Genomic DNA, 12,119 nt, shown 5'->3' with positions numbered 1-12,119 from the left:
AGAAAATCCAGACATCCAGAAAACATATAAACATTCAGTTTAAGAAAGCTTGAGACCAGTTCTCCTCCTCAGTATTTTCTCACTAGGACTATTTATTTTCTTAGTTGCTCTTGATTTATACTGCCTTTTAAAATACACTTTATTTGTTTGCTTGGCAGCTAAGGAGGTATTATTCTGTTTAGTTTCTAGCTCTTCTCTATCAGTATGACGGGAAAGGCATTTGGTAATTATCACCCAAATCCAGATTAGGGAATCAGTGCACTGTAGCGTGGCATAAATTAAGAATATTGATAAATAACAGTTAAAGTCAGCACTGAATGATAAACTGATGCAGAGTTTGCTAGGCATCTGTACTTGCACTATTTTGTCTTCCAATGGTATCTGATACTACTAAAATAGTTCACTGTGGATGTCTGCTTTCAGGGTAAGATAAAGGCTAAAAATCGCATATGCATTTACTGCTCAACCTCTTGTTTGGACTGTTACCATAATTCTTTAAAGTAAAATTCTTCATGTGTAGAAGTAAAAGAAACTTGTATAGAAGTCATTTTATCCTCATAATTTTTTTTTCATTCAAGAGTTCAAGATGATTCAACTGTATTCAAAAGCCATAGTGTTATCTACAGATTTTGGTTGTGAACATGTAGGCAGCACAAGCAATTTTTGACCTCGTGACAGCTTCAAATTTCTTATTGTAGCATTACACTACATGTCGAAAAGACTTAATATGTAAGCTGTCTACACAGCCTGTATATATACAAAGCTTATGTACAGCTTGAAGATATACTAGTCTGACCCACTTCCTGCAGTGCATGTAGAGACTGTTTTGAGATACCTCCATAGAGAAACTGCTGGTCATGTACTCAGCAGGGACAAGGCAACTCTGCTTTTATCTGAAGCACAGCATACAAGTTAGAAAAACAGAGGTGCTGAAAATAAAATGCAAAGCTAGGCTAGACCTAGAGTTCCAGCCAGTACTGGAATGACTTGAAGATGAATATATGTTATAAATAAAAATGAGATTATTCGCATGGAAAGTATTCTAGGGCAATGAAACAGTCATTCAAAGTCAAAAATACATATTCTATTAATATGTATTCTGATGTCACTACTGCCAATGTCTGACTCAGAATCATTTCTCAGAAATAATTACTTTTTTCCAGTAACTTGTGCAATGTGCTTACTATGAAACAGTAAACAAATGTCATTACGATTCACTTTCAGCAAAAGAATAGTTATGACAATGTTGAAATTCATTTGGCTTTCTGATAGAGTGGTCACTCCTAAACAAAACAGAAGGGTTTTTGCACATGTATCACTGTACCTAATGTGCCCATGCCTTTGGACCCAGTTAGTCAGTAGAATCCATGCGATTTCACAGGCAGTCTCATGCTGCCCGACCTCTGAAGGACACAATTCTTGCATTTTTTGTATGTTCTACATGAACTATGGGACTTCATAGCCATGGAGAAGAAGGAGAAGTAACTGAGATCTCCAGCAGCAAAACCAACTCCAAATCTAGCTGTTGCAACACGCAAAATTTAATTCACTCCTGCATGAGAATTTGCCATAAAAGGAACTACTTGTAGTCAACTGGCTGGCAGTAATTTCTCAGGTATGCAGGTAACAGAAGTATATTCCAGAAAGCAACCATGGAACAACACTACAAAGCAGGTATCTGGCCTGTAAGTTATAACAATAAAGAAGGAGCAAGTAAACATACACCGAGAAAACCCATAACAGAGAGGCAGTCAAATATCTCCCCTGTGGTGAAAGTGTGACACCTAAATATAACCTCAAAATTAGAATGATAGTAATTTTAATAAAAGGAAAATTAATCCGTGGTTACTAAACTTATCAGAGGCCAGTATTTTGTAGAAAAGTAAAGTACCACTAGCACTACAACTACATTAATAAATAGGGTTTCTGCCTGTGTGTGTGGCAACTCAGCAAGATCTGGAAGCCAAAACAGGCTACAGCTTGAAGCGCTCCAGGTATTTAAAAATGGTCTTACAAAGAAGTTTTAGGTTGCTTGGAAACATACACTAGCAAATATTTGTGATACTTTGTCTGGAAATCTGAAATGATCTTAAGCAAAAAGATTGAATAAGGTCAGAAAATGTGGTAATTATTTTGCAGAGAAAAGGCAGGTACAGATGCCACATGAGAGAACCAAATGAGAACCTAAGTCTCTTCATAGATACTAAGTAGCAGAGAGCAGTAGAGTATTTCCCCAAAAGAGGAGTAAAATCAAACCTTCTGGTCAGCTTTCATGCCAGTTTCTTTAGGAATGCCTTTCTGCTTTGAAATAGAACCCCATGAAATGTCAGTGAACAAAGCTAACATGCCCCACAAAGAAGTTGTATTTTAATGTTCAAGTCTTGTTTCCAGTGTATCTGGAAGAATAATAAGTAAACATATAGCTAGCACAGCCTCAGCAAAATTAAAGTTTCTCTGCCAGAGAGCGTGCATTATTCCTTCTTTGGATGCAAAATCATTATCTTTTGTTTTGCAGGTTTCAAGAACTCTTCCCATTTTGCAACTGGCTTTGAATTGACTATTTCAATGCTATTTCAAGGTGAGCTGCCAAACAGTTCTAGGACCCCAGAGGGGAAGAGTTGTTTCAAGGCTAATTGCTTCCTGAGTAAGGCTGGTTCCACTTATCTGCTCCTACAGGTAACACAACAGTAGGTCATCAGGATGAAGCCATTTACATAAACAGGTGACCAGTGTCTCTTCCAGAAGAGTATGAACCTCCTATGGGTTTCAGATCTACCAGTCCTATGTAGACATCAGATACAGGCAGCTCAACTGGCATCAGATGTTCATGTTCAGGAACTTTAATCAAGCCTTTAACATACAGTGTCCCAAAGAATAGTAGGAATAAGCAGAAAAGTGAACAGCTCCAGTATTCTTTTGTGCAATGGACTTTGTTTGATGCTACTGGTTCTCTGTCTGGGTCTATCTGAATGCAAGACACGTGTTTACTTTAATAATCTTTCACTGTCTTAGGAGTAGATTGTAGCTGTCATATACATTAAAAAAAATTGTCTAGACAATTAGTGGAATTGCCCAACAACCACAAAACAACCATAATCTTCCCTCTCCTAGGAACTTCTGCTTTCTGCTGGTAAATCTCTTCTGGCTCTGGTCACAGTCACTGCTAATCACAAGAGTCTCTTTTAATGGCAAATAATTTAAGCGCAAGTTCCTAGAAAACTGAGATGGATTCACACAGAATTCCCTGACCAAGAGCAAAAACAGCACAAAGTATGCCTTGAGGAAAGCACACATTGCCTACTTAGCATTAAAATCTGTTTAAATCTGTAGGTATCAACAAAAATTTATGTTGAAAGAGTCCAATATTCTGATAAATGGGATAGGTTCCTCAGATAGTGATGCTTGCTGATAGATTCGTGAAAAAAAAAAGAAGTTTGTCCACTGATAAGTTACTTTTAACTTTATTTGATAAATCAAATTGAAATAATCCACAGAGCATCACTGTGTTGTGGTTAGAGCGAGCTCAGATGTCTCTCCATAGCATTATAGCTTCTTAACATATCAGTATGTCGACACATACTCTACATTTGATCAACAAACTGGAATACCAGTTGGATCCACATCATCATCTATACTGCTGTTTCAGTGCAAAAATGTATTCCAAAATAAATAGGTCCACTGGCAAAAGCTCCAGTAGTAGCACCATCAAGCTCTTTTACACTTCTTACTGGGGAGCAGATAGTGACAAATAATTAAGAAGAGTGTGATATTCTGAGAAAAAATATGATTCTAATACTAATAAAGGGCTTCTAGCTTTTCTCAGAAACACTTTTTGTGTGACAGCTGTACCATTTATACAACCATAGTTGAAAAACATGGAAATTAAATTTTAAGACAGTTTCGTATTTGACCTCCTCCAGATCAACATTATTTTCTTGACGTGTATATCCCTAATTTGACTTTGCATGTGTATTATCATATTCTTACACCATGTGATAAGGACTCAGGCACAGTTACTGTACGGTTCTCCTCACTATGAAAAGCTTTATCTCATCAGAACTCTTGATACAGTACTACTCTCTACCTGTGTGCCTCGCTTTCTCATAAAAGTCGTTACATCATGGTATCTTTTAATTTCAAAGCTTTGCCCACGCTGGGCAAAATTTCAAAGACTTGCCATGACCATACAGGCTTTAATTGAAAATGACTGTGAATGAGATAGGAGTGATAAAATTAATTACCTGAATCCAACATTAGAGTGCAATGCAACATTCCAAGTCTCTTGGCACAAACGATTCTGATTCATAGGATTGTGAAGAACCATTAGCAAAGAGTTATCTTGTGTATGATAATAGGAATCGATACATCTATATTCCTGGGATGCAGTATGAAGAACCTGAAAAGGAAAGAAAGAAAGGCAAATCCTCCTTGCATATAGTAGTAAGTGCAGATGGTAGACAGCACAGCTTTTTGCAAAAGGTACTTCAGAACTTCACTCTTCCTGCAGGATGTACACAAAACACTTGGATTGTAGCAATCTGTGGTGTTCAGGCATGTGGAAAATGAAACTCTAACACTATCCCTATGGAGAATAGATACTCACTGTCTTCCACCTCTGAGCCTGACCGTGAAAGAAAAAATTCAGTTAAAGAATAAATTATTGTTCATATTTATTTAAGATTTAAAAATAAGTATTGAAATAAATACATAATGAATAAAAGCAGAACTCTTGTAAAGCAGGTAGAAAAAAATAAACAAGCTGTTTTCCAGCTCTGTTCATTTTGTAACCAATTTGCTCTACTGTGACCTGAACATCTGAGATTTACTGTGTTAAACATTATTTCACTCTGTTCTGTACAGTCCATCACTTTCAATGTTTACTTTGTCTGCAGGCTGCAACTTATTTTATAGTTGTATCTAGTAGAAAGCTTTCTTTCAAACCACTGTTTTTACAAACCTATAGAACTGAAATAAAACTGAAGTAATTCCATATCAGCAAGCATTCCCTTTAAATTTGAAAACCTTATTATCTGCTGGCTGTAAAAATTGTGCTTTTATGTGACACACAGTATTATGAAATAAAGAAATACTATCACCAAAATGTTGCTGTTTTCTGCTGCAGTTATTTTCCATCAGCATCTTTTGACTAAATACAGTAATTGTTGACAGTTCAGCTCGTATTAGCTGTTTACCTTGCATAAATAGGAATTCCCCACGTACTGAAATCTATGACCCAGACCCTAATGAGGGGATGCTAAAGTTGTGCTGAAAAAGTTGCCATTTTCCATCCTTGTATAGCATGTGTTAGGATCAAAAGGAATTGCCTTGAAGCTCAAGACAGCGCTGAATTTATAATCCACTTCTCCAGAGAGAATGCCTAGCACCTTATGCTGTCTACACCTGAACTCATCTTTCACATTTGTTCTTTCTGCAAGATGAACCTTGGTCTTTAGCTCACAAGATTTCTGTAAAAGAAGCTTGTAGCCCTGAAAGGGTGAAGTATTATTACGACAAAATTTTCTTACTGCCCATAAAACCTACGCTACGTAGGTATTTGTAAAGTATGCTTTCACATACAGTGGACTAATTAATCTCGTAATGATCAGGGAGGGTCACCCCTAAGGGTAAGATAATTCTTTTTTCATCACATATCTAGTTAAAAGAATCATACCAAAAAGAACAGCTACAGTGTGGCCAAACCATGAAATTAAAAAAAATTATAAACTTCAGTTTCTCATGCAAGATTTAAAGTAGCTGAAGAACAATGGGTTTTGGTGAAAATGCATCAGGGCTAAAACAGAACTATCGGATTACCTAGGAGGGGAATACCATGTATTTCACTGCTAATTCTTTGTACAACATTCTGAGACATGACTGAATCTATAACACTGTCTGTTCACAGATACCTGAAGAAGAACATCAGGATGAAAATGCTCAACAAAATTCCAGTCTGTAAGACAACGTTTCTGAGTCTTTTTTATTTCTTCCAGTTTTGATTCAAGGCCATAATTTTCCAGACTTGCCTCAAAATACAATGAAACAAAATAATGATTATCAACATTTTAGTGTCAACTGTATCAAATTAACTGCAATTTGTTAATTTAATAGACAGCATCACATGTTGCTACACAGTTAAGTGCATAAAGCTGCACACGTCGTATGGCAATATTTAATAAAAAAAACTAACAACTGCTCCCAAAGGTTTTTGCTTTTGGCTTTTTATGGCAAACATAATTCAACTATTTTTATTAGTAGGTTATATGTTTTTGAGTGCTGTAAGCAATTATGAATATTTAGACAGGTACTATGAAGTAATTCTAAAATTGCTGTACGGATCCAGGGTTGTATGGAAGGCAGGTGTTTCTGAAGAAACCAAAACACTCAGTCTAATAGTTTGAAACAGTTTGGCAATTTTTCTTGAACATTCATTCAAGTATTTGACTCGTGGTATTCAGTAAAACCTGCATTTCCATTAGCAGTTTCACCAAGACCCATCACATTAGAACTCAAAGAAAGTGATTGATAGCGTTTAACAGTTATGTCCGTATTCCCCAAACATAAAAAAACTGACATGTTCATGCAGCACTGCAAAGGAATCTGCATTAACATTTCCCAATTTTGAACAGCATTTTCTGTTGTCTCACACCATAGGGCACAGTTTAGTTCATTCATCACACTTGCCAGATCAGAAGTAGAAAGATCCAATTCTTTGTTTAAAACAGAATCAGCCAGACCATCTCTTTCATCCTTGTCATTTATTTCTGCATGTCCTAGAAATTGAAAGCTGGATTTTAAGAATTGTTCCAGAAATTTCAACCCTAAACACTAATGCCTGCGTGCTGCAATTTCCTTCGCATATTTGATGAGATTGCCATCAAATTAAAGTTTCCTTTTCTGCCACTAATGTGCTAAATACATGATCACCGCTGACCCACTTTGAAATCCATAGGCAAGAAGGACCAGACCATTAACCAGAGAAAAAAATGACTGATGAATGATCATTATTACAATGGGCACCTGACATCAATAGGATCACATGGAGATTTTCTCTTCTAAATTCTCATATTTTCTCTCACTTTTGAAAATAATTTCCTTTTAATAGAATTCATAATTCCCTGAGGTAGAGCAGAGGTCACTAATATTCAATTAAAATTCACATGTACAAGAAAAATACTACTCCAAAGAAATACTCCTGGAATTATTTGTTCATAAATGGTTCATAAACAGCCCAGCTTCCAGACATACATTCTTAGTCTGCTTCTCTGGAAAATTATATACATTTACTGACTGCCTTTAGGAGGTTAAAGAAAACGGATAGCAAAGGCTTTATCTTCCTGGTATTTCCTTTTGTGCTGCAAATTGCTGAAATGCTGACAGCTCAGATTGTAACTACAATATTTAGAACTGTGACTAACACAGAAGTAAAATAAATGAACATAAAAAAACCTGTTCTCAAGCTTCAGAAAAGAAGCAGATAAGCAAGATTCATTCTGTCTCCTCAAACTTTCTAACAAAGGCATCCTATCTAAGATGGTTGCTTAGACATCTACATTAGTCGAGAATGGACAATACCATGAATATAAAGATGTAGCAGATTAAACTGATCTGATTTTTACTTTTCTCAGATCTCAGAAAAATAATTGCTTATTTTGAATGCAGCTTTTTGAACCAGTTCACTACGTGATGTAGTCTACGTAGTGGAGTAACTAAAGCCTTTGATACCACGTCCCACAGCATTCTCCTGGAGAAGTTGGCAGCTCATGGCTTAGGCAGGAGTACTCCTCACTGGATAAACAACTAGCTGGATGGTTGGACTCAGAGTGTAGGGAGGAATGGAGTTAAATCCAGCTGGCAACTGATCACTACTGGTGTTCCTCAGGGATCAGTACTGGGGCCAGTCTGTTTAATAACTTTATTGATGATCTGGATGAGTGGATTGAGTGCACCCTCAGTAAGTCTGCAGATGACACCAAGTTGGGAGGAAGTGCTGATCTGCTTGAGGGTAGGAAGGCCCTACAGAGGGATCTGGACAGGCAGGATTGATGGGCTGAAGCCAATTATATGAGCTTTAACAAGGTCAAGTGTCAAGTCCTGCACTTTGGTCACAACAATCCCAGGCTTGGGGCAGGGTGGATGGAAAGCTGTGTGGGAGGAAAAGGATCAGGGGATGTTAGTTGACAGCTGGCTGAACATGAGCCAGCAGTGTGCCTAGGTGGCCAAGAAAGCCAACTGCATGCTGGCTTGTATCAGGAATCGTGTAGCCAGCAGGACTAGGCAAATGATTGTCCCCCTGTACGTGGCACTGGTGAGGCTGCACCTTGAATACTGTGTTCAGTTTTGGGCCACTCACTACAAGATATTGAGGCACCGGAGCACATAAACAGGAAAAAGAATAAAGCTGGTGAAGAGTCTGGAGCACAGGTCTTACGAGGAGCGGCTGAGGGAACTGCAATAGCCTAGACTGAAGAAGAGGAGGGAGAGCCCTTATCGCTCTCTACAACTACCTGGAAGGAAATTGTAGTGAGGTGGGGACTGGTCTCTCAGGTAACTAGCAATAGGATAAGAGGGGATGTTCAGGTTGGATATGAGGAGAAACTTCTTCTCAGAATGGTGAGGCATTGGAACAGGCTGTCCAGGGAGGTGGTGAAATGACCATCCCTGGAGATGTTCAAGACACAGGCAGACATGGCTCTTAAGGATGTGGTTTATTGGGCATGGTGGTGATGGGCTGATGGTTGCACTAGATGATCTTAGAGGTCTTTTCCAACCTTAATGATTCTATGATTCTAAGATGTGAGAAATGCCAGTTTAATTGCAGAAATATGGCAGTCCAGGTGAGAAGAGAGATGATAGATTCAAGTCCTATCAGTTTAGCTGTTGTAGGAATCTATGCTGCAGTGGAATTAAGACATTAAGAAACATGGGATAAATAATCATGATAAATAATCATTTATCCCATGTTTCTTAATGTCTTAATTATATAATTATAATCCTTCTTTTTACACAGAAGTCATCTGGACAATTAGCTTCGGCTAGACACTTACATTTAAACAGATAAAGCTAGGCCAGATATCATAGAATCATTTGAGTTGGAAAGGACATCTAGTCCAACTCCCCTGCAATGAACAGGGACATCTACAGCTAGATCAGGTTGCTCAGAGCTTGCTCAAGTATGACTCTGAATGTCTCCAAGGATGGGGCTTCCACCACCTCTCTGGGCAACCTGTTCCAGAGCCTCACCATTCGTAAAAAACTTCTTCCTTATGTCTAATCTAAATCTCCCTTCTTTTAGTTTGAAACCATTTCCCCTTGTCCTATCACAGTAGATCCTGCTAAAGAGTCTGTCCCCTTCCTTCTTATAGTCTCCCTTTACATATTGCTATCAGGTCTCCCCAGAGTCTTCTCTCCTCCAGGCTGAATAGCCTCAGCTCTCTCAGCCTGTCATCCTCCTAGGGAAGGTGTTCCATTCCTTGGATCATTTTTGTGGTCCTCCTCTGGAAGTGCTCTAACAGGTCCACATCTCTCCTGATCCACATCTAGATGTAGTACTCCAGGTGAGGTCTCACCAGTGCAGAGTACATTCATTCTGTATTTACATTTTTACATTACATTTTTGGTAGAATTTTTCCTTTGGAGAACTCTCAGGTTCATTCTTTCTTGTATCTTTGCTGAAAAAGCAAGTTTTAGAATAAACCTGAACATATACTTAATTTCAAATAAACTGCATGCTGTACTGGCTTCTCAGTTCTATCATATGTTAACCTTATTCACCAGTCTCACTTTTATTGACACCAAATACATATGGTTCTTCTTTCCCTGTTACTTCTATATTTGGCCCAAGATTTTGAATGTAAAAATCTATACTGAATTTACTTGTATGTGAAAGAAGAGGGAAGCCTGGAAAAAAAAAAAAGCAAAAGATACATACGTATGCATAACTATGAAGCATAGCACAGTCTTTTTTTTTTTTTTTTTTTGTAATTTCAACTTTTTACATCAACTTCTAGGGTCCTAATGTGTAAGGTATGTATCTTTTCCACTCCTAATACTCATTCACCAGTAATCATCTAATTAACCTTCTGCATCGCATTTGATCTTACTCTACAGTTGCTACTAAGGTGATAAAGACTCAGGAGCCATTATAGCTCACTGGAGCCTGCATTCAGAAAGGTATTTAAACTCACATTCTATACCTCTAAAATATATTTAATGTAATAAGCAATAAAATAGTATTCTAGTACATAGCTTTTTGTACATACCATTTAAAAAAGTTGATAAATCAACTGTTTAAGGTTATATCATACAAAAACAGCTAATTTTTGTCTTAACGTATATACTCAATGTTCAGACTACACAATATTTGAAATTTGGTGATTTGTACAAGGAAGAAAAATCACTGGCCTGTAACAGCAAATGATATGGTAAAATAAATAGCATATTCAAATTCTTCAGGAGTAATATAAACAGAGAAGTTTTTACCAGAGCCTCCTGGTGATTTCCCATTAAATTTCATTTCCATAAGGAAGAGTTGTCTCAGCTGCCTTGCAAACTTGGCTGGATTATCCCAGGGTATACAAGACACTTCAGAATCACCTCCAACCAGAGATCCAGAGCTCTCCAGGAGTCCAGAGTCACTCAGCTCAGTCAACCTCAGGCTTTCAAAAGTAAACACTCTGAAGGCTCTTTCTACTTCAGCCCAACTCAGAAGTTCTACATAAGGATTACAATCATTAGCTGAAAATGTTCTTATGGCTCAGCAGAAGATAAATAGAAAACTATGCAAGCATATTGTTCTTGGCAACTCTGCAAAAGCCAACAACAATTTCCTTAATGGTACTGGATCAAATTATGTCAGCTACATTCTACACTGCATTCAAAGCTGAATGCTTCCAAATTGCAAAATGATATACATGACTGCTAATCCATCTTAAATGAAGTGCTTCCTACATCTGAAGACCTCCTGGCTCATTAACCTTATATAAATTATGTTGATTTTAAAATATTGAATAGACTTTACCAAATCAGTTAACAACTAGCTATTTTCAACTACAGCTCATGAAAAGGCTTCCATTATCATTAATGATTTTTACTATCAGTAACTTTTCAAGCAAAATTTCAAATGTTTTTTTTTCCCTTGAAATAAAATTTTACACACACTTTGCATAGAAGAATTCAAAGAGTAAAGACAATAAATGTTATTTATGGTTGTTTGCATTGGTGTTTGTATAACAATGATAATCATAAGAAAGACTGAATTTTAGGAAAGTTGGTTCAGTTTGAAATGTTTTCTCCTTATGGTAGTTAAGTACCCAAATGCATTGCAAATCCTGAAAATGTTGGTTATATCATCTCCTGTTCATATCTTTTACCTTCTTGATAAAAGTGAAGAAATTGCTATCAAAGTTAACAGCTGGGAGAGTCTAGCGGTACAGTATGGTCCAGTGAAGATCAACAAAATTGATATCCACTAGCTGGCAAGCTACAACAATATAGAACATCTTAATAGCTAAAACACACCATCTAAAATGAACATACCAACAACTAGACACAATGCAGCTAGTGTAAACTAATCTAACACATGGGATTTTGGGAATGAATAGCCAGGAAAGTACCTCCATATACTGTGCCTTATATAATGGCATAAATGTAACCAAAGACATTGTGATGTTTATATTTCTTAGTAGTCGTAGAGTAAACTTTCAAAAATACCTAAGGGTATTTATGCAGTCTTTGGGATTGTTTCACAGTGTACGTCACGGTGGTAGGCACATTCCAAGAAAAGGTAACTGCAGAAGTGATTATGGTTGAAGAAGTGAAGGTATTCTGCTGGTTTGTTAAAGAGACTATTATAAAAGCTGGTTCATTATTAACACCAGCAGCTTACAGAGAATATATTTTGAAAACCAGTTACTGTTCAATAACAGTTTTCTACCTAAAATACATGTGCTCCTCTACCACAAGGATGATGGTAAGTAAGCATACAATTTATGTCATTATTTACCAAAATGCACTGTGCGCTAAGATCAAAATAGTAATTTGCACAATTGTTTTTTTCTTTCTCAGATATAATAACCATTTGTATGTTATTAAACATATATACGTAAACAAGTGACTTCTGA

General features: G+C 37.0%; 1 protein-coding gene across 11 annotated transcripts in view; it reads right to left on the bottom strand.

Annotated features, from left to right (window-relative positions):
* SPAG17 (sperm associated antigen 17) overlaps positions 1–12,119 on the bottom strand; it is a 98,347-nt gene that overhangs the window by 48,770 nt on the left and 37,458 nt on the right. For all 11 annotated transcript variants that reach the window (XR_002438758.1, XR_002438765.1, XM_021396965.1 and 8 more), the window contains 4 exons: positions 10,480–10,710; positions 6,682–6,770; positions 5,907–6,023; positions 4,242–4,396 (listed from right to left, as the gene is read on the bottom strand). Coding sequence is in view for 9 of the 11 variants with exons in the window: in XM_021396965.1 (XP_021252640.1) it covers positions 4,242–4,396; positions 5,907–6,023; positions 6,682–6,770; positions 10,480–10,710 (592 nt within the window). In the remaining 2 variants the exon portion in view is untranslated. The remainder of the gene's footprint in view (positions 1–4,241; positions 4,397–5,906; positions 6,024–6,681; positions 6,771–10,479; positions 10,711–12,119) is intronic.

Source organism: Numida meleagris, chromosome 1 (assembly GCF_002078875.1).
Source record: "Numida meleagris isolate 19003 breed g44 Domestic line chromosome 1, NumMel1.0, whole genome shotgun sequence".
Taxonomy (NCBI): domain Eukaryota; kingdom Metazoa; phylum Chordata; class Aves; order Galliformes; family Numididae; genus Numida; species Numida meleagris.
This window is presented reverse-complemented; position numbering and strand designations above follow the sequence as displayed.